The sequence below is a fragment of the Mytilus californianus genome, unplaced genomic scaffold (assembly GCF_021869535.1).
Source record: "Mytilus californianus isolate M0D057914Y unplaced genomic scaffold, xbMytCali1.0.p SCAF_8, whole genome shotgun sequence".
NCBI classification, from domain to species: Eukaryota; Metazoa; Mollusca; class Bivalvia; order Mytilida; family Mytilidae; genus Mytilus; species Mytilus californianus.
In genome coordinates, this window is record NW_026262734.1 from 39,756,346 (window position 1) to 39,783,586 (window position 27,241).

The window sequence follows — 27,241 nt, forward strand, 5'->3', positions numbered from 1 at the left end:
GTTCTTCAACTTTGTACTTGTTTGACTTTCTCACTATTCTGATCTGAGCGTCACTGATGAGTCTTATGTAGACGAAACGCGCGTCGGGCGTATCAAATTATAAGCCTGGTACCTTTGATAACTAATTATCTCCCCTATTATCTGAGTTATCTCCCCTATTATCTGAGTTATCTTCCCTTATGTGGCAAAGTTGAAAAAAAATGAATCAAACAAATATATTGTGTTTTTTAGAAAATACAGCCGTAAATATGATAAAACACATAATTTTCTATATTAACATGAAAAGTCTTACACATGAATTACATACTACTCTCAAAATTTGCACATTTCATTAAAGATCTAGATCAATTGTTATCTGCTACTTCAAAATCTAAGATGGAGGAAGACACCTCAGCCACCTTAATATAAAAAAAATAATGTGGTATAACTGTTATTATTGGCAATGACAATACTTTCTACCAGAGACCAAATGCCGTAAAAGTTATCAACTCTAGGTCACCGTGCGGCTTTCAAATGACCCATATTGCATATCAAGCTACACAAGGCACCAAAATAAAACAAAAGGTAGAACAGTCGAGGAATTCGACATATTTTCATCTTGATCGTTATAGATGAAAATATTTAGATGCCAAATAAATAAAACTTTTAAGTGCATCATAACTGTCGAAAGTCAAAATTTGACAAAGGAAATTGCAACCAAAGTTTTAGTACGATTACTCCTGTCTATTCATCAACAGAAAATTTACATATATTATCGTTTGAAAATTATTTGTAAATATTCCTCATATGATTTAAAAGTTTAAGTATATATGAACTTCGAAAATTGTAAAACAAATTATGCCTGGAGGTAAAAAATATTTGAACCTCGAATCTTTATTCTAAAATCTTACATTGTTTTGTTGTAATTGTGTTGTATTTAAATCAAAGTCTATGCTCATTTAACGTATAGCGGCACAAAATTCTTGTAGAATTTGATGTGAGCGGATACAAACATGAGTTGTTGCAAACTATATTGACACAAAACTGATAACCATTTAGTGGTATCGTATATGATTTCATGTTAAAATGTTGCAGTGTTTTCGTTCGTTCGAAAAGAAAGTACATGTACACGTAAAGGGAATTCTGTTATTATTTTTTTCAGAGAAAGCTGCTCCTGTCATGTTTTATGCTGTCATTAGAAACAAGGCATTTACCTATAATGTCGACACAATAATAGTCTTTGAGACAGCAATCGTTAACGAAGGTGGGCATTACAACAAGTATGATGGAGTGTTCTTAGCACCTGAGAAGGGAACTTATATTTTTGCTTGGACTGTAACTGGAATCAGTTCTAATTATATTATAACCGAACTAGTGGTAGAAGATAATGTAATCGCCGGAACTGGAGAGGTAAACAGTTCAGGGGGATATCCATCCGGAGCTATGACGTCATTATGTAAAATGGAGAAGGGAGATCATGCCTGGATTAGAACAACCGGGTCGTCTACCGGTCATCATCTTTATAGTTATGATGATTATCCACAGTCAGGATTCCTTGGGCTTTTGGTGTTTAAAGAATAACAGAAAAACAATTAATTAATTTTTAATTGTGATATTTGATTCTTTTAAGCATAGATCCACAACATTTGAAAAAAATGTAATTATAAAAAAAATTATATCTATAATTTTGGTTGTAAATGTAATTCTTAAGATCTAAAAGCTTTTAATTTCTTTCTCATTTCAAAATCTAAGCTTGATTCTATAAAAAGATAATCCAAATATCTCAAGAAGTTTTAATAAGAAATGTGTTGAGTTTTAACTTAATTGAACGGGTAATTACAATTATGTCAACTTACGTTCACATTTCTATTATTTTTAATATTCCAGCAGCACCTACATATTGGGTATATTGTTCCCAATTGACGTGATATTCCAGGGCTTGCTTGATAGAGTGTTAGTACTTGCAAGGATGCTATTGATCTCAAAGTCCCTAACGGTTATGTTAAAGGCTTCTCTTCGAAGGTTGCATAGGTGCTATAACAATTCGTCTATCTACCGTCATAGAATATAGGGGTCAAATATGTGTTTTATTTGTAATAGCCCTTCAACGTCCTCCTTTTGATTTATAATTATCGACACGACGTGTGTCTCTAGAAGAGAAGCAAATGTTCCCATTAAAAACCACTCCTTTATGAAGGGTTCAAAATCGTTTGTTTCATATTGTATTTTGTGCCCTGTGGTCTTTCATTTTCTTTTCTACACGGTGTTGTCTGTCTTTTTATAACTTATGCTCTTTAATCCTCCTTTTAGTATCTTCTTACTTTTTTATTTTGCAATGTTCGCTTCTGAACACAGTCTAAATATTCGTGCAAGGAAATTATATTCATGCAGACATAAAGAGTTACATTTCTGTAAAAACAAGCAAACAAAATGAGACACACAGCTTCAAGGAGATGGAAGTTTATTTGACAATGAAACAAGATTACTAAGTTATATGAATTGTACTATTTAGGATTTGTTACTGATCCATAATACAGGGGCGGGGAAAATAGTCCAGTCGCGCATGACACGTTTATAAGCTAGTGCAAAAATACCTTCGGATTTTCTTCATCGAAAGATTTCCGCATAAATAAAATAGTCTTCAATTATGATGATCAAGGGAGAGCTGTTTGATTTACTGTTTATGACGCATGCAACAAGAATATTACCACGCCTCTGTCTTGTAAATCAGTTACAAAATTAAAAATAATACTGTTATTGTATTGTGTCATATGCATGTTCATGAAGTTTTCCGCGCGGTCCATGCAAAAAGTCCGGACATTTTTCTTTACGGAAAGATCTGCCCATTGTTAAAATTATTCTCGTACATGAATGGACGACAACAAGTTGTTTGATTTACTCTTTATGATGTATTAAGCTTAGCTTATTTGACAAACAAAGATATATTCGATATTCAAGAGCTTGCAGCTCCTACTCAGACTTTGTAAAACGTCACCAGTGTCTGAGCAGAAAGTTGATGAACTAGGGGTATGTCAAAGAACGTCTCGTCCTTTTTCTAAAAAAGTTCATCGGAAGGTACCAAGACCTTGTTGATAAATATTCCGTATCAACTTCACAAATAATACATGATGGTCTTGAAGTATAGATTCTGCGTACTGACGTTGTTCATCATCTTAACAACGTGTTATATTGTTCTTTCATTTGTCTTTGTTCTATGATTAATATTACTTTTACTGTTTGGTTTGTTTTCTGTGATATCCATTTGACGTGGGTCGGTACTTATACATCCCGTCAATGTGTTTATATTATCTTTCATTTTTGCTGGTGTGTTTTGTACTTTAAAAGATCCCGTCATTATGTTATTGTTCTATTATATGTCATTATGTTATTGTTCTATAATAAATTTGAAAATACTTTGAACGACAAACGACAAATTTATTTTACTCGCGTAGTGGTACTAACCATATGTGGTTTCTTAAAAATTCTAAAGAACTTCTGGACAATTTTAAATCTCGGTCTATTTCTGAAATTAATTCTAACATAACTTTTGATTTTTTAAGCCTGTATACCAACATTCCCCATGTGAAATTATAAAATTGTTTTGACGTTTACATTTTCTGACGTCAGACACGCGAAGCAATGAGTGTGGTTTTTAATTTGATAGATGCTTTTGTGCTTTTTTGTAAATGATTGTTTGTTTTGATATTGTAACACAGTGATGACTGCTGTACCCATATTTTGACTATTTTATTTATTATGTCTGTTTTGTTCACGCATCGTTGAAAATATAACGGAATTTGATGAGACTGTCGTACAAGTGAGAGGTTTAGCGCTATAAAACCAGGTTCATTCCACCATTTTCTACATTTGAAAATGCCTGTACCAAGTCAGGAATATGACAGATGTTGTCCATTCGTTCGATGTGTTTTGTCATTTGAATTTGCCATGTGATAAGTGACTTTCCGATTGAATTTTCCTCGGAGTTCAGTATTTTTGTGATTTTACTTTTTTTTCATTTTAGATATATACATCATTACTTATAATTGACAACGTCTTTAATGCTCGTACTGTTGAAACATGAAATATTTGCCACTGGAGGTTAAGTAAAAACTTTCAATCAGTCAATTCTTTAAAGCATATTTTACTCAAACATGTACATGTGCAATTTTTCAATTTTAGCTCACCTGGCCGAAGGGCCACGTGAGATTTTTTCATCACCTGGCGTCCGTCGTCCGTCGTTTGTCGTCGTTTGTTGTCGTCCCTTAACTTTTACAAAGATCTTCTCCTCTGAAACTACTGCGCCAAAGTTAATCAAACTGGCCTCAATAATTTTTAGGGTATCTAGTTGGAAAAATGTGTCCGATGACCCCGCTTTTCAATAAGGATGGTCGACATGGCTAAACATAGAACTTACATGTAGGGGTAAAATGCAAGTTTTGTCTATTATCTTGAAAACCTTTATGAATAGAGAGAATCTGACAGAGGGCAGAAATGTTGAGAATGTTGTAATCTACCAGCTGTCAGACAACTTTTTATAGGAGTTATAGCCCATAAATGTCAAATTCTATCATTTTTTTTTCAATTTTGTCTATTTTTCAAAAAACTATAAAAGATACAGAGAAATTTTTATTGGGGAAAATTATTAGGAAGACAAGATCTACAAAAAAGTCAATCTAACAGAAATCGTCAGTTGACTCCTTATTGAAAAAAAATAGTAAAATAACAAAAATACCGATCTCCAAGGAAAATTCAAATCGGAAAGTCCCTTATCAAATGGCAAAATCAAAAGCTCATACACATCAAACGAATGGAAAACAACTGTAATATTCCTGACTTGGTACAGGCATTTCCTTAGGTAGAAAAAAGTAGATTAAACCTGGTTTTAAAGCTAGCTAAACCTCTCACTGGTATGAAAATTAACATAGAATTCCATTATATTGACAAAATGTGTGAGCAAAATAAACAGACATACATGTAATAGGTAAAAATGTCAAAAATTGGGGTTCACAAGTCAACATTGTGTTAAAATGTTAATCACCTTAAAGAAAACAAACAACTATGGCAACAAAGTAAAACAAAATGGCATATAGACACTCTATAGACAAAGCATATAAGCAAAAATGAAAGAATACAAAAAATTACCATAACGCAATAACACAATGGCGGGATGTCTAAATACCGAGCCACACCAAAAGGATATCACCAAAAATGGACTAAACATTAAAGGTTAAAAATTTACAAAGACATAATTAAAACGATGGACAACGTCAGTACCTACTTTAGGACCGTCATGTATTATTTGTGAAGTTGATACGGAATATTTATCAACAAGGTCTTGGTATCTTCCGATGAACTTTTTTTTAGAAAAAGGACGAGACATTCTTTGACCTAACCCTGGTTCATAAACTTTCTGATCAGACACTGGTGATGGTTTGTAAAGACTGAGTAGCATCTGCAAGCTCTTGAATATTAAATGAGTTGGGAAATGTATATGCAGGTGGAGTTGGTGTATTGCTGCTAAGGTGGGGGACATTCATAATATCAATATAGTCTCGTTTGTCATAGATACTCATACTATAAGAGAACAATGAAAAGCTGCAGAATTTTATTCCCACAGTTTTCCTTTGTTACCTTGATTTGTATGTAAATATGATTTATAAAAAAACAAACTGATTGCAATAAATTAAAATAAATATAGAAATGACATATTTTTACCGGCTGAACGATTCAGGCTCTTGGGAGCGTCTTGTACTTGTACTTTTTATTTAAACATATCATATTTGATATAATTCATCACCTTACCCCGAGTTTCAAATATTACATATTAATATTCGCGTTCGATATTCGATCAACTTTCCGAGGAATCATCTTTTAAACCTTTGTCATTCATTCTAATTTGTTTTAAAATGTCAAGAAAATAAGTTAATCTTGCCAAGTGGTTTCTGAGAATTCAGAAATTAAAAAAAAAATTTATAACCAGACTGTGGACAGATAGACCTAGACATTTTATTATAAAAACAAAAATGAATACTTATCTCGTAAGATAGAAATCCGAACTTTACAGAGTATAATCTTCCTTATGGCATAATGTACATTATGGATAAAAGCAAAGACACATAATATAAGGGAAATATAGTTTAAACATTTGAAAACATTGCTAAAATATCTTAACCACAAGTACATAAAGAAAAAAATAACTCAGGGGCCCATGCCTCTAAGTGGACGTGCGCTTTAGTTTGTGGCGAGTTTATTAATCGATTTAAACTCATAAAGTTCAAACCAATCCTAATAAATTTTGAATGAATGATATTGAAAGAAAACCCATTGTTAAATCTCGTTTATAATACCAAGTATCTTATGGTACGAGGTCAAACTTAAGGGAACTAAAATAGACTTAACTTAAAGTTTGATTTCCTTTCCCAAATAGCTTGTAGATAAACATTAAATTAGACATTTGAGAGATTGGTGGTAATTTATCAAACTTAAGAAAGTAACTATATTTCGTACTTTATTTGGCTTTTTAAACCTTTTTATTCGAGAGTCTTTTGAAGACGAAACGTGCGTCTGGCGTAGAAAAGATTTAACCCTGGTATTTATGATGAGTTTATTTTTAACCACTGGTTCGATGTCACTGCTGTTATAGGTTTTTCCCCGATGGTATCACCAGCCCATTAGTCGGCACTTGACATGAATTATCATTGAAAAGGTCATAATCATAAATAAAGTGTTTGCGAAACTTCGAGTTTTAGGATTTTCTACCCAGGAATAGATGACCTTAGCTTAACATGTATTTGACAAAACCTTTCGGAAATTGGATCCTCAAAGCTCTTCAACTTCGTACTTTATTTGACTTTTTCTAAACTTTTTTATTCATTGGTGAGTCTTTTATAGACAAAATGCACATCAACGAACCAAGATTACTATTTGTTTTATCCTGGTATCTACGATGAGTTTATTTACGCCTTTATACTTTCAAATTAAAATTTTGGTCATTTTCGTGACATTTCTCTGGTGAATCAAATTTAAATAAAAGAGGAACAAATCAGAAGAGAACTATGTGATTTATATACAACAACGATAACCTTCAATTTATGAAAATATTTCTGGATGCCCTCCCTTAGAAGTAGACGCATAAAAACAGTGCCACAATACACTTGTTAAACCATAAATGGCCTAGCTCCTCCAAGGCTGAATGATCATCTCACTATAAAATCAAACATTTAATATAGTTCAGATACGAAAATTAATTTTGGAAATTCAATGTTATGTTCCGTTGATATCATAGAAGGTATTATAACTGTTGCTTCGGATATCCAATGTAGAATTGTCAAAAGTATTGATGTGCGAGTCTTTGTTTCGTGAATATATTTGTATATGAGTTTGTGTGTATATGTGTTCGTCTTTGTGTTTCTGTGAATGTGTAAGTTTATTGTAATAACGTTAACGTTTATTGGCCCATTTTTTTTCTTCATTTAACTGAACAGACATTTATCAAATCCATAAAATGTTACACCATTATACATGTTATATCCCATAGTATTTGTTTCAATGATCGATGTCACTGCTGGAGAGTATTTTGTCCCTAAATACATCTACCCATAAGAATATCCATGCATGAAATTAAAAAGGTTTCATATTTTTGTAGCCCAATTTAGTTAAAAGTTCTCTAGAGTATAAATTTAACATTTGACCCATATGAGATTATAAACAAATCAAGTGTGAATGAGAATAAAATAGACCACTGTCTTGTATTTTTATATCACTATGTCGACATCTTTGTTTTTAAATAACTCACAGAATAATAAAGAGATGAGAATCACCAATACGCGTTACAAATAAAGGAAATTTAGTGGATTCTCAGCAACAAAAATACATTAAGTAAAACAGTTCACTTAGTTGAACATAGAGTGTTTTGTAAACCCCTACTAGAACCCTAATTTGACAATTATAATTTGGTCGTGGTGTGGTTGTCTGTTTTTCTTCACTTGTGGTTTTTGTATTGTCCCTGGGATCTTCTCTCCTAGATATGATACTACAGAAAAGCTTTCAACACATATACTCATATTCAAAATAGAAAAATTTAAGTTTAAGTCAAAACAATTCCAGTAATATTAAAGTTACTAAACATATAAAGATCATAAGCAAAAACATGCATGGTGATCTAGTTCTTATACTCATCGCAATTGCAATAGATAGTATTCAGGATGCTGCTAGCATCCGTAGGTAGAAAAAGTAAAAAAGGGAAAAAACAGAGCTCCAAGGGAAGTCCCTTATATTTTAGTGGAACTTTCAAACTGAAAGATAAGATATGTCCGTCTTTTGTATTGAATCGATATGAATAAAAAGGGGAAAAAGGATATACTGTAATAACTGGCCTGCCGGGTGTTTCTTTAACTATGCTGCCACCACCTGCGTTTACAGGTACACAGGGGACCTTAATAGACTAGAAATAGCTAGTCTAAGACAGAGAATGGGTTAAACACGGTGTCTTATCTTTATTATTTATTTAGACGTAATTATCTCATAGGGAAGGGTTTTAATTAGGTCAAAGGGGTCAAAACACCTCGGAAATATGTAATCTCAATATTAAAACGAGTGAATAACTCAATTAGGGGGGAACGAAAAGGGTTAGAAATATTCAAATACGCTCTAGTCTGTGGAAATGAACACACTCCTGTCGTGTAGTTTATAGAACAGATTGTCTCTGTAAGGTAGAGGATGAACCTCTAAATTGTCAACATATAAACTATCAATCAAGAAGTGGAAACGCAAGGTACGGTACCAACAGACTATCACACAAATGAATATCTTCTGTCTGACAATCAAATAGTCTCTTGTCTAGGCGTAGCAAGAGGGTCTATTCTCCCATGAGACAGTGTTATGACACCAACAACCAGAGACCAAGTTGGACTTCTATTATGTAAGTTTACTGATGAATAAATAAGATATTTAAGAGCATAATTTTGTATTATTAGTAAAGCATTTCATACAGATATCACAATGAACCAAATTACAGTTTTAACAACTTTTTGGAAGTATAAATATATTTCTAATTATTAATGTATCCAGTTATTTGCCACAGTGTTCAACCAACTACCCAATAATTTATATATCATATCTTTGTTTACATATATATATCATCTAATAAATTATATATTTAAAATAACAGTACTTTGTTATTATTTAATTAACCTCAGCCTCCTGGAGTAAGCACAGGAAGGCAGACTTCAATCACATTTGAGATTGAGAGTATTTAAAAGTGAAATTTGATCGTCCTAGCTTCTTACTATTCTTATCTTAGAAAGTATACAGAAATTATTTGTGTTCTCTCTGATTACTGGAGCAACTCAGCAAACAGGATACTTAACAATATGTCTTAACCAAAAATGGAGAGAAAATGGGGGATGGGGAAGGCATGTAACTTTAATCCGTTTTGTCTCAAAGAAAACAGGTTAGCAAATGAAAACTACCCTGAATAAATAGACCCGCTATTTATATTTACAATTGGATTAAATCCATTTTTGATTCTGATCGAAGTCCAAGATACTAGACTTATAGTGAACAGAAAATGTCCAAATATTTGGTAATTTAGAAAAGTCAACTGCACTAAACAATTGAAAAACTACACAAATGTGTATTTAAAAAGCCAAATATTCTAAACTGCAGTGAAACTGCTTAAAAGCTCATGAAATTCATGATAAAAATATGAAGAACTTAAGCGAATGTGAAATATACGACAGTAAAAACTGACCGAAAATCTGGCAACGTATCTGTAGGTCTGACTTAGGAGGAAGAGCCCCCGGCAAAAGGGTGCAAGGTTTTTATACTCCGATGGGCTTAACGGGACAACGAACGGTTTAAACGGGGTTGCAACGGGGAAACGAACGGGAAACTGGAAACGGGCCTGACAAGTACGAAAAAGAATCCCCGATTGCTAGAATTAAGTACAATAAAACGTAAACGATATGTTTACGGAACATAAAAATCATCTTAGTACAATTAACAATCGTAATTAATACCGTTTTAATACAATTATCATGTAAAAACCGATCTACAATCGCTATAGTATTCATACACTCTTTTGCGGTTGTGGTACATAAAGTTCACCTGAGGTGACACACAGTCAACCTAATTTGCATAATCAATACACAAAAATCACTGTGCCGGAAATGGCTGCTGATGTACGAAAGCGAAAGTTAGCTACATAAGTTATCTCGATTATACATAGATAAAAATGGTTGAACACTTGGAAAAAGCAATGAATAGAACACTGAAAGCATAATGAATTGAATTAAAAAGGTGAGAACCGGTGTCAAACTTTAAAATAGCCAAACATCGACTCGTAGCCGAAAGCAGGTGCTTGAAAGTACAAACATATGTTTTTTAAAGGAATTTCGCCTGGCCAAGTCATTACAATACTCCATGGTACGGCAACCTTACTACACAAATAATCAAAAGACATTCAAAAGATAACATACTGTCTTCAACAATAGACAAGTAGCTATCTATAAGTCCGGATCTTATCGCCCGAGTGTAATAATACCGGTGATATGAAAACTAGTTAAAATAATAAATAGCAAACACATTAAGATACAACATTAGACCAACACTGACGATGTTCGTGACTTTTGACAGACACATGAACATACGGTCAACAAGCGTTCTTCAACAATATTCAAGTGTCTAAAAAATAATTCATTCTCTCAATGGTTGTGAATCCAAAATTAAAGATGAGAATAAATCTAACAGAGACAATTAAAGACAACAATCAGAAAAACATTCCCATTAACTAAAAAAAAAACATAATAACTGAAGGCAACCTCTGATGAGGTAACCTTTTGGGCAGATTTAATGAACATCGAACAAACATTTATTGATGCATGTTTTTAATAAATTTAAAGACAAAATGACAAATTCACGCATACTGTTTCACTATGCATGTATGAGAAGTCCAAGAAATGATGACTGAGGATAATTTTCATTACTATATATGACATGGCTAGTTGATCTGCCGGTCGAGCGGATCCACGCATGATCTCCCATTTCCATTCTACACAAAGCCGTCATTGATCCTGAAGGATTACCGCCGGCGGCATTCTGTACTCCAGCCGTAGAAATAATTTGGCTTTCTACTACAAGTTCCGTTACGATCCAGTTAGAACTTGTTCCTGAAACTGTCCACGAGAACATGTACGTTCCTTTCCAAGGTGCAATGAACACTCCATCATACTTATCATAAAATCCTCCTTCGTTCACGATCACTGTTTCAAAAACCAATATACTGTCGATGTTGTAAGTCAATGTCTTTTCTTTCATGATAGCATAAAACATGGTATGGCCTGTCTTTTCTAAAAATGAATATATAAATTATATTTAGCCTTAAGTTGTAAAGTATTTGTGTTTTTCGATAATGTGTTATTGTTATAAAAAAAAGAGCTAAGACCATTGTCTCTTGAACTAATTTCACATCAGCGTTGTTTTTTTCTAAATTTAAAAGTATGCTGAACTAGTATACATTATTGTTTATGGGCCAGCTGAAGCCGGCCTCCGGGTGCGGTATTTTCTTGCTGCGTTGAAGACCCATCGGTGGCCTTGGACTGTTTTCTGCTTTATTGTCGGGTTGCTGTTTCCTTTACACATTCCCCTATTCCATTCTCAATTCCATTACTTCGCTTGGTTTATATAACACTATGGCGCATTCTGGATATATACCAAAGTTTTAAATGCTTATGATGGCTCAAAACTGCACTTTTAGTAGAGTTTTGCAAATATTTATTAAATAATGCAAAATTGTAAAAGAAGCACTTTCTTTTTCAAAACGGATACTCTCTCTATTTGAAGTTCTCCTAGTATATATTTGTCTTTCAGAAGAAAAAATAATCAAGGTTGTTACAAAACATATAAAAGATGTGTGACATTGTATCAAAACTGCTGTCAAACAGCAATGTATAGCGCTAAATAGCATTTTGATTTCTTGGATGTATTCAGGATTATTGTAAAATCTTGATATACATATGATTTAGACAGTTTCGTGTGTCTGAAGCGCTTTTATGGATTTACTTTAATCAGGAATGCTCAGCTCTTAATTTGTGAAAATCAATGATGTTTAAATATCTAAGAAACATCTGAGGATGGATAAATTTGAAACACCATTGCGAGTGACAGTAATACTTTTAATTCAACTCGGCTGTGTGCAATTGGTGTATTTTCTGTTCCAACAATTATCTAGTATATATCTGACAAATTTATTCACATGTTAGAAATTGTTGCAGCATAACATTAAAAAAAATGAAAAAATGATCACAAAATAATTCGTGTTTATGTTTACTTTCAATTCATAAGTATTTTAACATTACATCCTACCTTTCTGGAAAGTTGCATTCAGTTTCTGTAGTCTTTGTGTAATATTGCGAACTTCTTCTCTTAGTCCTTCCATTTGTCTTACTGTCGATTCCTGTTGAATAGATAAAGATTCTGAAAAGAAAGCAAGGAAACAAACAACTAATAAGATCATTCTAGAGTCCATTTGAGCATAGTCAATGCATGAATGTTTTGCCCTGTGACTTTTATTTGAGTTTTTAGTGTTAAGCGCACTAATAAGGAAGTTGTCACTGTATAGAACCTGATGTAAGTACATATCATATTGCTATTAAAAGCAGAAAAAAATATCAAGTACTTCGACATAAGTTTGAAGAAGTGTACACTTGTTCAAAATATTTTCTCATTTTAAATACCATCACTATCATCATTTGGAAACCACTATTTGCTTTCAAAATTCCTGTTTAGCGGATAGACGGACTGATAAACGTTATACGCTATCATTTCGAACTTTTGGCCTTTGTATATTGTAACCTTAACATCCCAATTAAAATATATGTTTGTATATATTGTCTATGCTAAAGTTTTTCTTTTAGACTGAACAAACTAGTAATTAGTGGTTTTTTGACCAATATAACAAAAACAACTGTGGTGTCGGTAATATGTCTGTGCTTTCAAGAAGAAATGTGCGAAAATTAAACCACACAACAACTACAGTTCATTTTCATCAATTATCTTACAAAAGAAGATATGATACGTAATTAAGACGAAACATTAGTTTACCAATACATGTATTTAATTTTCATCCATCTATTAAGAAGATAAAATTCAAGGTATATAACAAAATGGGGCTCGCATGCGAGACAATACAATCTTGTATATGTGAACACAATTCAAAAACAGACAACATAATATTTATATTCATTATGGCTGCGCCAGATTTATATGTGGTTTATATCCGGTGTGTGGTAATCTTTTTATATCATACATAATTACGTCATTGGCCAACCTCAAGGTCCATTCATTTTTCTTGAAGAAGTAATTAAAGTTTTTCCTATTACTTATTTCGTAAGATAGAGTAATGATATAATTAGAACCACTCCTTGATACTCCCTGATACTGCCCATGAAAGTGATGTTCCATTTTGTGGTCCTGTGAACAATCCGTCGGTTGCATGGTATTCTTGTACATTTTAGATATGTGGTATGATTGTCAAACTATTCACAAGAGTCTAAATGACGTAGATGTATGCAACTATGCAACTATTGGTCACCGTACAGACTTCAACAATGTGTAAAACCCATACCATATAGCTAGCTATAAAAGAATCCGATATGACAAAATGTAAAAGAATTCAAAAGAAACAATCAACGACATAATTCATAACAAAACAATGAAAGAAAAAAAAAATAACATGACAGACAGGAACCAACAACCACTGATCGAATAACAGGCTCCTTACTAAGGACAGGAGTCTATAAAATGTTTGTGAGCGCTTTTTTGGGGGTAAAAACATGTTGCACAATCAGCACGTGGCAATTTTTTATCTACATTTTCTACATTTACACGTGATCATCTTAAAAGCGCTTTTCGATTGGATGCAGTCAGTTACAACTGCGACCAATGGTAATCATTACCTCGTGGATCCGAAATTCTATCTTAATCCGATAAGGGTTGAAAGGAAGGGACTGGATCGTAACCCTTGGCTAGCGAAGATGCCTGTCAAGATCTCGAATAACATATTATTATACTTCACGTCAAAATGCCAGATTTTGATTGGATAATACAAAGGAGATAATTTACTCTATCCCATGGCTCAGCGGGAGACAATTTTTTATGTCACCCTCTCGTGCAGACAAATCAAAAATCGATAATTTAAAGGACAACTAATTGAATTTACATCAATAAATTAAAGACAATGCTCATGGTCTTCGTTTTGGCCTCAGAAGAACATTTTCGTAGACTGTCAAAATAAAAAAAAATTGTCTTGCTTCCATTCTGTTGTTTTTCTGATAATTGTTACGTTGTTATGTGCGTGACGTCATAGTTAAGAAGTTTCAATTTAGAATTTAACAGTAAAAGACACTAATGATAGAACATTCAGTATAACAAATTAAATAACACATAGCTGAGAGGGTAGTAGAGCAGATTGGTACCCCTCGAAAAAGCATTGTCAACTTCGGCGTCGCCTCAGTTGACAATGTTTCCTCGGGGTAACAACAATCTGCTCTATTACACTCTCAGCTATGTGTTATTTATATAATTTCCTCCTCCAAATGAAACGCATCCAAGGTTTTGCAGGTATTTCGAGCTAACATACTGGTCTTCTGTTATTCTGGAATGTATGTTGTCAGATTGTTTGATAAACTGTTAGAAGAAAATTTTGATTGTCGAACATCATCTGTGTATTTCTTTGTGATTGTTCGTATTACTCGCCGATGTGGTACTGGTACTTTGGGTCGAACTGAAATGTCGACATGCCCCACGATCATGCCACCTGTCATTATGCCATCTATTTTGACACGTTAACATTTTTATTAAATCCCCTACAATACAAGGTAAGGTTATCATTTGCCTCTTCTGTATACCTGAGCAATCAATAGCTTGTGCAAATTCTTCAGAATCGTAAAAACTATTAATAAGGCTGTTGATTCTGTGGTGCTTTCATCTTCTCGTGTTATCCCTGATTATCTAATTTCATTAGACCAGTTACCTGTTAGCTAGTACCATTGTTTTTAATGCTTTTCCGGTTATAGAAAATGACACATTTAACTTTTACTTTGACTATTCAGATCTAATACGTCGACAGAAAGACAAAATCTCGTGAACTTCCTCCACAAAAATAGAAAAGTTTCTGCTACAAAACTTACATCTGCTTTTGTAACTCATAAACGGTGAATATCAGTGCTTATTTAAATTTTCTGTTCATAAATGTTGCCTTATGAAAACACTGAGATCTCTCGTTCCCAAGGGATAGATGGCTTTAGTCGTATTTGGCCCAATTTTTCTATTTTTTTTTTTATTTTTTTTTCATTGTTTTTTATTTAAGTGTTTGATTTGACCATATTGGCCTTCCAACTGTATTGATTCGAGCACAACTGATGCGTCTTATATATGAAGACGAATTGAGTGTCCGGCATAACAAATTGTAAGCCTTATATCGTTGATGAATTTTTGTATGTGCTTCATGGTAGTGAACTGCCAGACTGTTATGGTATACATAGATGATTGTTTAAATTCAGCTAGACCATTGAAACCATATAAGATTTTAGTTAGTTTTTGTTTGCTCCTTTAACATAATTAACTCCCAATGCAAGTATCTATGAATACGAACGCGCAAAGATATTCTTTGTCTTGGTTAAATTATTTGAATGACGATCTCTGAAAAGCTGTAACTGTTAAATATTTCCTGGTACTAATAAACTGAGACATCTTTGGATTGATATCTTCATGGTACTGAACTGCCAGGTAGTTCTGGTAAAGATAGATGATTTTTGAAATGCAACTGGACCATTGAGGACCAAATCAGACTTTTCAGGTTCTTTCTATGTTGTGATGTTACACTATTGTTTTAGATAAGGGTGAAGGTTTGGTACCATTAAAACGTTTAAACCCGCTGCAATTGTTTGCATCTGTCCTAAGTCAGGAATCTGATGTTCAGTAGTTGTCGTTTGTTGATGTGGTTCATAAGTGTTTCTCGTTTCTCGTTTTTTTTTTTGTTGGTTTTCCCGTTTGAATGGTTTTACACTAGTAATTTTTTGGGGCCCTTTATAGCTTGCTGTTCGGTGAGAGCCAAGGCTCCGTGTTGAAGACCGTACTTTGACCTATAATGGTTTACTTTTATAAATTTTGACTTTGATGGAGAGCTGTCTCATTGGCACTCATACCACATCTTCTTATATCTATTTTCAGTTGGATTATGATTCAGAACAAGAAGGTCTAGTCTCCCTGCAATTGACTCTAACCAACTCATTCCTGTCCATCAGATAATTTCGAACCAGGGATATAATTTTTTCGGGACAAAAAGTCCACTTGTTCTAGAACCGATATACACTAAATACTCACCTAGACTTCATCATAACCAATGAAAAAGAATTGAGCTCAAACAGAATTTTCTGATTTTGCAAGCATATTTACATATCATTCAAATGACACCCTCCCGGAATTTAAAAAAAAAACCTACTGACAAGGTGAAACAAAACTTCCTACAATGTTGCCTATTAAATATCGACCTGAATCATTTCTTAGGCCAGGTGCAAAGGGTGTGTAGCACATTAACCGCTTTATGGAACAGGTGGCTTGCTAACTTCCATCATCTTTAAGTTTCTGATTTTGTTTTTCGATTATTTTTATCTCAGAACAAAAAAGAATAGGACCATGGAGTTAAAACATCTAAAAAAGCCACCATTCATTTCAAATATTTGACAAAATTTGTATATGCATTACGTATATACACAAAGAACAAAGATAAGTACCCTCAAATTTGTTTTTAAATGACAAATGATACGATAAATTTCATGATATTACGGACCAAATAATCGCAAAAATAATAATTCAATAAAAAAATTAGAATAGCAAAAATACCGAACTTCGAGAAAAATTCAAAACGGAAAGTCCCTCAACAAATGGCAAAATCAAAAGCTCAAACACATAAAAAACGAATAGAAAACAACTGTCATATTCCTGACATCGTGCTGAACTGCAAGATAGTTTTGGTAAAGATAGATGATTTTAAAATTCAACTGGACCATCGAGGAATGATAAGCCCAGTTATTACACTAAAACATGTCCATTTTAAGTTCTGAGTTCATAATAGCAGATAAGATTGTCATGTCATTTGCAAAACGTCTATTTTAATTCACTTAACGACATCCAAGGTTCAAAGTTTAATATCGAGTGAGACCACCCCGTGCTTGGATGACGGCCTCAAACCTGCGTCTTATCCCTCCAGTCATTCGTCCGATTTCCTGTTGGGGAAGATGTCGACATTCGACTGTTCTGATTGATAGACGTCACTTAGGTAAGCATTGTATTTTGACAACAGGACTAGTTGCAAATAACATTCGTCTAACCACGCGATGCAGTGATTTATCTTCACGCTGCGATGTAACGGTGGTCTGATCCGGATCTTTGCAAGTCCTTCACGGAGTTGGTTTTGATGGTTTGTTTTTCCCACAAGCTCGCTCACTACAGTATAGTGATAGCACATCTGACGTCCATGCCATCTTTGAGCATCCGAAGTTTGTCGTCGCACCATGTTCACAGAGACTGCATATTTTTTTCAAAACGCCGGACTTCCGTGATTGATACCGCAATATCTTAATTACCTGTCACACCTGTATGCTCATATATTTTTAATGGAACATTGGTCTTGTTTTAATGAATATTTGCATTTTAATTGAAATTCATAGTAATTAACATGCTATAATTCATTGTATCAGGGGGCGCATAATTTTTTTCTTTGTGTATATTTATTTTTAATAGTTAAAATACGAGACAGTTCGTTTCATAAAAAGTAAAATAACAAAAATATCTAACTCCAAGGAAAACTCAAAAAGGAAAGTTCCTTATTAAATGGCAAAATCAAAAGCTCAAAAACATCAAACGAATGGAAAACAACTGTCATATTCCTGACTTGGTACAGGCAATTTCTTATGTAGAAAAATGGTGGATTAAACCTGGTTTTATATAATTTAACTTATATCTAAATTACTTCTGAATTTGACTTGTGACAAGTATTATCTACATGAAAATTAATGTATTGCCATAAAAAAACAAAAACAAAATGCTGTGTTACGTAGTAGATGTTGTGTAATATATCTAAGAACATAGTGTTACGTAGGGAATAAACATGGACATTAATAAAAAATAAAACGAATTTATTCTAGTTTATACGAAAACGTATACATTTATACATACATAAATCTTTCCAGAAATGCGAACGATGATTATACTTTTACACCAGACAATTTTGTAAAACACATGAAGCAAGTCAGCTACTAAATGATATTTACTGAAATGTTATGTAAGTAGTGAACTTTCACATAGCTGAAACATATATATGTTTACGTGAATTTCTCACCTTTTATACTATCTAAAGGAGGTTTATTAACTGGCATATACACTGTGCATAATATTCATCTGCTTAGTTTAGACTGCATGCTTCATTTTGCTATTAACATGTAGACAAAATACGTTCCAAAATGGGCGTGGTGCTTAAATACGTGCTAAGACTTCTTATATTTTGAATAGTTTTCTCATAGTGCTGCATTTTATTATTGTGATGCTTGAGAGGTTGTAAATTACAACATGTATCGGTTCGGTGCAGAAATGATTTTATTTATAACAAAATCCCACAGTGTTCTTTGGTGTTCTTTGTTGATACATACTCGTGAGACAGGTAATGTCTTAAAAGAAAATAACACATCAACGCTGCATTATTACATCACGACTAGTAAATACAGATTTTTCATTATGTATCGAACAGTAACGATAAAGGTTTCTGAAGCATAGCAAAACGTGGAAAATAGTTATTGTACTAAAATCAGTTTAGATTTATGTTTGATTAAGTGTTAACTGTACGAGCACAAAAATTGTTCACCCAAAGCACATAATTTGAAAACGTGGATGAGACACACATATGCATTTTATTCTTCATGTTTCATTCCTTTTTTTTTTTCTAAAATTGTCTAATTTGCCCAAATTACATAAAACATTTTAACTATGATTCTGATTAGAGCTTAATAACCATATTTGACTTCCAAATATAAATAAGAAGATGTGGTATGAGTGCCAATGAGACAATACTTATTCACTCCCAACAATAAAATTAAACAGTCATTGCAAGGTATGATAGAGTGCAAATTCAGCTATAACATAAGTTTGCTTTGTTATAGTTTTGCTAAGAGATATATACTTTCGGACAGGTGATGTCGGATCTTTTTTTTTTTAATCTGACAGTTATACAATTTTCCGCGCCAATAACAGTGGTACCGTTCATGTTATTCTACTCCACACATATGTTGCGAAGGTAACCTATAATGACAATTAGACTCAAATTGTATTATATATTTCTGTTCGGTGTGTATCCTCACTATCTTCCTTCTTGCGTGTCATTGGACATATATTTTAGAGTCGCGCAAGGAAGTTCCTGATTTACTGTTTGTAATATCAGGAAACTTTTAAGTACGTTCTTATTACAAATTCAAGCATTCGTTATACTTAATACAATATTTCTAAATTAATAACTTGACCATATTTGAAAAGTGCGAAAGAGAGCTGTACTTATCTTACGATGCCTTGTCACGAAAATAACTTTCAATGACACTTGAGATGCTCTAGTCATTTAATCGACATACGATATTCTAAGGTAACCTTATTATAAACATTTTTAGTCAGGGGTTATTAAGTTTTTACGTGTTACCAAAGTAGGGAGCATGAATCCTTATGTAAAAGAACACATTTCTAAAATTAAATGGGATTTTTCTGTTAATTATAGGTTTACGTGCTGTTTTTTTTATAATCCTGAGGTCTTTCATATGTTATACCTTCACATTGACTGATTATTCTGTAATTGATTAAGACTTTTATACACAACTAATATGAACGATAACTTTTTTTTTCAAAATAAAAAAAAGTTGAAACAGACTTGACTCGTCAGATCGAATAAAATCAACTAATAAAATGACAAAAGACATAAAGAACTGATCTAAAAGTACATGCAATTACCCAATTTGTATTAATTAATAGACCATTGTAACCCAAACTTAAATCAGTGCACCTCCGATGGATTCATTGTTAACACATCATGAGCAGTCGGAGAAAAGCATGACCTTATACCATACGTTAATATAATTATCAACAGGATGTAGGACCATACGTGTTACTAGCAGCAATATATGTTAAGGTTTTAGACTATTGAAAATCAAAACAAATGTTAGTCCAAGAAAGACAATATTCAAAAATACTATAACGTTGATCTAAACTTCCTTAAAACTGTTTATAAGACTAGATATCAAACCAATGTTTCCCATTTATATATGAAACTCTCTCCAGTAAAGAAAATGCACACTAAAGATTTTGTATTACTGAAAAGGTATTGTCATGGTAATGAGAATTTATGGTTAATAATGGCAATCTTAATTGTCTGTAAGTATTAACAGTTTTACATCAAGCTGCGGGTACCACCATTCCCAACAACTGACAAAATATGTGGTTCAATAATTTGTGGTGTCAGCTTAAAGCATGATATATATTTTAAGGGTGAACAGTATTCAAAATATATCGATATAGGGTAATGGAGCATAACTCCCAATAACAAAAACTATAATGCCCTACATAAGTCTTTCTTTGGCCTTTCAGAATAACATAGGTGTGATTCTGAACAGTTTCTGAGGTACCAATCAATTACCAAATGTAAAATGAGGGGCGCGACACCCAAATACAAAATCTGTGCACCACAGATTATGTATTTGGTGTCGCGCCCCACACAAACTGTTAAGGTTTTGTCGTGAAAAGTAAGAATATATATGGTTTAAGGATTGGAATCTGATAAGTTTTCAAGATATTTCAAAATTGACTATATTAAGGGGCGAAGAATATCCACATGCATGGACAAAATTATGGTGCACAAGTAATGTTTGATCAAGCCAATTCAGAATTCATATGGTTTAGAGGTGAGGATGTATCATATGAGGGCAGGCATGGACCTTTCCCCCATGCCAAACACTTAGGTGCACTGAAAGTATCGTGCCGCGGAAATCAAGAAATTCAATATATATAGAAGACTCAGGTCTGATGTTATCTTCCATTGTAATCGACACATCATCGTACCATTGATAAAGTCCTTTGTCAGAGTATACAAAGTAGTATGTTTCTAAAACAAAAATGGCCCAAAAATATACTATATTGACCCTGAGGTTAAATGTCTAGGTCAAATGAAGTTTATGATGATACATCATCTCATGGTATTATATTTTTTAGCACATATCATGTGGATTTAAAAAGATAGAATAAGTTTTGACCTGGACAAGGGTGTTTGAGAACCATAACCAGAAAAAGAATCAGGAGATGTAAAAAAAAGTTGGAAGAAGAAAAAGAAATACTTCTCAAGCATAACGTCTACATTCAAAGAGGAGAAATGCCAAATATATTCAAAAGACTAATGAGTGAATGTGGTTCATATTTATGTAAACAAACTACCATACAGAAAAATACAGGTTACCATATAAATTACATTTTGTAATATGTAATTATGTGCAAATCATCCTTTCAATGTAACATAGATATAAACATATTATACCGTAACAATTTGTAAGATATCAACTTTGAAGACTGCAAGCTTTAGGTTGCACTTTATAAATACAACTGTTTCACAAACCACGCCTCTTTTTGGGAGATATATAATATTCAAAGATATTTTGTTTTGTTTACCTACTGGTTCCCAACTATAATCTCTATTTTTCATCTCATAGAGACATAACTTGGGAATGTTACCAGTATAAACATGAATAAACATGAATAGCGGCCAAATTGAATTCCGAGGAAGACCCAAAGTGAAGGGAGGGGTAGTACAGAATTTTAGTATAAATTTAAATTAGTAGAAGTTCGGGGAATATCAATGTTGAAAATATGCCGCACAGTCCTATATTATGACTTTTGAAAAAAATCGTAGTGCTTATGAGCTTTCCATTCTAGGATATAATTTTTAACGAAACTTCATAGTAAAAGTGGTACAGTTTTAGCCGTAAAAGGAGTTCCTATGGGAAATTGCATTGTCTATATTTACAGAAGTGCAACCTTTAACTCCTGTAATTGCATGTGCACGTTATCCATTTATGATAAATCGGAATGGACATGAAATAACTTGGGACTTAAACTTTCAAATTGCAAATAACACATCTCAAAATTATGAAAATAACACTTAGTTAATTTTACTTGTCCTATACGCTTTTTTGAAATGACCTTCATCAGAAATGTTCAAACACAAACATTTGAAAGCAAAGGATGTATAAGTACAGACACAAATGAGAAGGTATATGATCAAAAGGGACACAAATATAATAGGTTAATTAATCTTTAGTAAATTTCGTCTAGTATTCAATTTTGAACTGAAACGGTCATTTTGATCTGAACAGCTCTTAAAATACTGAACAATAAACTGTTTAGTCATATTCAGTAAAATTCAGTACAGTTCAGATAATTCGCTTGCAGTCAATGAAGGTCTGTGCAGTTTATGTTCAGACTGTTCAGTAGTTGTTATTTACTTGTACAAAACTACAATATACTGACTGGTCTAAACATATACTGAACAGTACTGGATTGACTTTAAGCCATATGTCTGAACGGTACTCAATTTTCAACAAGAAAATACCTGATAATTAATTTACTCTTAACTAGAGTTCATGTTTTTAGGGTCGGAATTTTCAGATGATGTTAATATCAAAATGACTGTTAAAGGCTACAATCTGCTTACTGGTGGATCTATACTAGGAATAATCTCATCATAGATACCAAGCATAAAATTTTATACAACAGACGCGCGTGTTTTCTACAAAAAAACTTTCTTAAGTTAAAGAGGCCAAATCAAGTAGAAGTTAAAGAAGTATCTTCGTCATACAATGATAAAATTAGAATATATACTGCGATAGATTAGATTAGAACAAAGGTAACACGTGACAGAGAAGATGTACATAGTTGAATTAGATTTTTCTAGTCGTCTTCAAACAACAGTAATAGCTGACGGCGGTGTTATTACTAATAGCAACAACAAAAACTATCACTTTCGCCTAGAAAAAAGGCAACGACATGTGTTATGAACCTGGTTTAGCATGGCGGGAAATCCAAGCGCAGCAGGAGACGATTATTCTGTCGACATGCCCGCTTCCTTTCCTTATGTAGTTCATACAATTTCTTCTTGTATTTTATAGTCTTGGTTGGTACAATGGATATACGAGTTCAGACTATCATAATCTACAGTTGCCTCTTATGAAACAACTCGATGACGAATACAAAGACTAAAATGTTACAATATTTACAAATTATATTTAACCAGCAGTTACCTAAGGTCCCCACCACTACTTCACTATCAATACGCCTGGAAACCCATAGGAGACTCAATGATCACACATAAGCGAAATAAGAGATCGACCGTATCCGCTGACAGCAGGTTTTTTTTTTTGGAGGGTTGAGCACACATAAACAAGTTTAACCCTTCACAATTTTTATAAACCTCTCGCAAATCAGGAGCCTGATTATAGAGGTTATCTTTGGTTGTTGTCTGTGATAATTGTTTTGATCATTATTATAATCGTGAATCAGGTCGTTGTTTTTCATTTTCAAATTGATTCAAATTTTGTTTAACCGGAACCTTTTTACAATATAACCATACGGTATGAGTTTACTGATGTTAAAGGCCTTATGGTGATTGATAAGCTGTTTATGTCCTTGTCTTTTGGTCTTTGGTGGATAGTGTTTGCATTGACAATCAAATAACGTTTGTTTTTTTTTATACAGACGTATATATGTATATGTTAAATAGAATATTTAATAAATGGTACAAAAAGAACACCGAACTATTTGATTTTTGTTATGTTTGTGTTTTTCGTCTGATCGCTTTGCATGGTTTGTCTACCCATTGATAACTGCAATTCTCACATCTATAATAATGTTTGTAACCTTTCATCTTGTCGGTAATGTTTTCTATATGTCTTAACTTTTATTGGTTTGATTTTGTTTGTTTTGTTTCGATGGTGTTTTTTTTTCAACATGCAAGCAGTAGCCATAAGGACCATTATCCAACAACAGTTAGAATGATCATGCCAATTGCTGAACAGTGTAGGTTAGTTTATATATCTTTTCATTTTACTTGCCATAATTCAAATTGCCTAAAATCCCAAAGGATTGGAAAGGTAACTCGTCACTGCTGAGTGACACAAAAATGAACTGGTATATTTGATGAGTTTTTAAAACCACTAGGTCGATGCCACTGCTGACGAACGTTTCGTCTCCGAGAGTATCACCAGCCCAGTAGTCAGTACTTTTGTGTTGACAAGAAATATCATTGAAATGTTCTTTTTCTGTACTGTAAATTTACTGTTTAAGACATGTTGAATTAATCGAAGCACTTTTTTCTACCCTCATGAAAAGATTGTCTAAGCCGTATTTGACACAACATTTTCGATTGTTTATGTTTAATGCTCTGAAACTTTGTATTTTCTTTTTCCCTTCAACTATTTTGATTCGAGTGTCACTGATGAGTATAAGGTAGACAAATCTCACGTCTGGCGTACCAAACTTAACAAGCCTGGAATCTTTTATGAGTTTATAGAGCGTGTGTCGCTCACCTCGATCAATGAGCATCTTTAACAATGGCCATTCCCAAAATTGTTTGGTCAATCTTGTATGGCTGAAAATATATTCTATTAAAATATTCTCTCTATCTACTATATTTTTTGTCAAAAAAACAAAATGAAAAAAAAAAATCATCAAATAAGAAATTGACAGAAAATTTCGGCTTTGTTCACCTATTTGTTGATCGTGTCTTGCGGATTATTTTGTTATACTTACATTTTCTCTTTTTATTCGATAGTTTTTGCCCAAAATGAAATATCGTCATTAAGAGCTGTAATTCCTGACAATTTCTGCATTATTGCCAAATTTGGAGATCTTGTCTTGCAATTTTAATTTCTACTTGAAGATAATAGGCAAAAACGCAAGAAGATATTGTAAAATTCGCCATTTAAAGGTAAGAACTCCTATAAGGAGTCGACTAATGATCTCGGACATTTGATTTAGTATTAGATCTTGTCATGCTTATCATTTGTGCTATTTCAAGTTTCTATCAACCTAAAACATTTTCAAATATAAAAGACATTAACAATTGGTTAAATTCATCACTTAAGGGCAATAACTCTTATAAGAAATCGACTGACGATTTCTACCATTGGACTTATTTGTCGATCTTGTCTTGGTGTTTAAGGTTTCCTTCTATCTATAATAGTTTTCAAGATAATAAACAAATATGATATGTAACAATTCTTCGGCTTAATGCAATGACTCTTAGAAGAAGTCGTCTGACAGTCTTGGTGTAAACGAACAGTGGGTATATCTCAACATTCTAACCATGTCTGCCTCCTTCGTATTTCTATTGCGGTTTTCAAGATAATAGAAAACAAATTGCATTTTAACCCTTTATTCTATTTTTCGCCATGTCAGCATGGGTTGTTTGACAGGAGTGATCATCGGGCACATGTTATACTAGATACCCCGATGACGATTGCGGACAAGTAGTTTCAAAGAAGATGATTTTTGTAAAAGTTAATAAACCACGACGACAGTCGCCAAGTCTTAGTGATGAGAATAGGTCACTTGACACTTGGGGGTAATGTAAACTGAAAAAAAGAGAGAGAGAGAACGTCAATAGTATGCACTTGTAGAGTGCTCGCGCTGAAATATTATACAAACACACAATTTAGTTGACTTATTCCTTTTTGTATCTGATAAACAGACCAAACCACAAAAAAAACTTCATATCAACCAAAGAACACTGAAAAAGGTCAAGGTCAAGATGAAACCTGCCAGTCGGACATGTACACTATGCAATCATTCCATATACCAAATATAGCTGACCAATTGCATATAGTATCTGAGAAACAGACATAATCCTAAAACTTAACATTGACCAATAAACCATGAAAATGAGGTAAAGATCAGATCATACCTTTCTGCCAAATGGACCAAACCACAAAAACTTAACATTGACAAATGAATCATGTTAATGAGATCAAAGTCAAATGAAACTTGCCTGACAGACACCAAATATAATTGACCTATTGCTTGTCGTATCTGAGAAACAGATCAAATCACACAAACTTAATATTGTCAAAGAACCGAGCAAACGATCAAAGTATAATTAAACCTAACAGATGAACATGCACACCATACAACCATTCCATACACCAAATAGAATTAATCTAGTGCTTATAGTATCTGGGAAACAGTTGACATATCTATGGTATCTGGTAAACTGACTAAACCACAATAACGCAACCTGGATCACTGATCCTTGAAATGAGGTCGAGGTCATGTAAAACCTGTCTGAGGGACATGTAGATATTCCAAGGATCCACTATACCAAATATAGTTATCTTATTTCTCATAAGTGAGAAATTCACATGACAAAAAAAATATGTATTATTTAAACAGTCGATGAACAATGAAAATGAGGGCAATGCCAATAACATATGGAAGTCGGATACGTCGTAACATAAGGTATAAAGCATCCAGGTGTTTTACCGTCAAAAATATAAAGCTTTATACAAATATTTTACGCCGTCTACATCGACGTCGTTACCGCCATCGGAAAAACATCTCTATGTCTCATATTCTGTGACTTTTGTCTAGTTCTGGAAAATCAGTATTAAACTCAATATATATTCCGTCATCAGCCAAGGACAATTCAGTATTTCTAAGTACATTTTATGAAATGAAGAATCAGAAAGGAAACAAAATGTGTATAATAGTATTGAGAAATGACAATTTTATTTATATTTCTTTATCACACTCCAAGTAATCAGAGCAATGTTGCATAAAGCTTTGGCTGTGTTAAGCATGAATAACTTATCGCAAAATGTGTTCGAAACTGTATCTATTCTATGAGTGTATTTCCAATTGAATTTCTCTTTTCTATTTTATAAGGTTTAATTTTTTGAATGACTGCTTTCACTAAGTCAGTAAAAGAAGTCCAATAAACGATGACTGAGGATAGTTATCATGACTATATAAATTATGTGCGGTTGATGCTCCAGTCGAACGAATCCAAGCATGATCTCCCTTTTCCATTTCACAAAGTGCCGTCATTGATCCAGACGAATATCCACCTCCTCCATGATACTCTCCAGCCGAAGATATGATTTTATTTTCTACTACTAATTCTGTTACTGTG

At 33.2% G+C, this 27,241-nt stretch overlaps 1 protein-coding gene across 3 annotated transcripts in view; it reads left to right on the plus strand.

Annotated features, from left to right (window-relative positions):
• Positions 1 to 27,241, plus strand: part of LOC127711198 (multimerin-2-like) — a 55,124-nt gene that overhangs the window by 3,663 nt on the left and 24,220 nt on the right. The window contains exon 3 of one of the 3 annotated variants that reach the window (XM_052217170.1): positions 1,142 to 1,806. The exons of the other annotated variants lie outside the window; for them this stretch is intronic. Within the exon in view, the coding sequence (XP_052073130.1) occupies positions 1,142 to 1,560 (419 nt within the window). The 3' untranslated portion in view covers positions 1,561 to 1,806. Of the gene's footprint in view, positions 1 to 1,141; positions 1,807 to 27,241 lie in introns of those variants that run through there. 3 annotated transcript variants of the gene reach the window in all.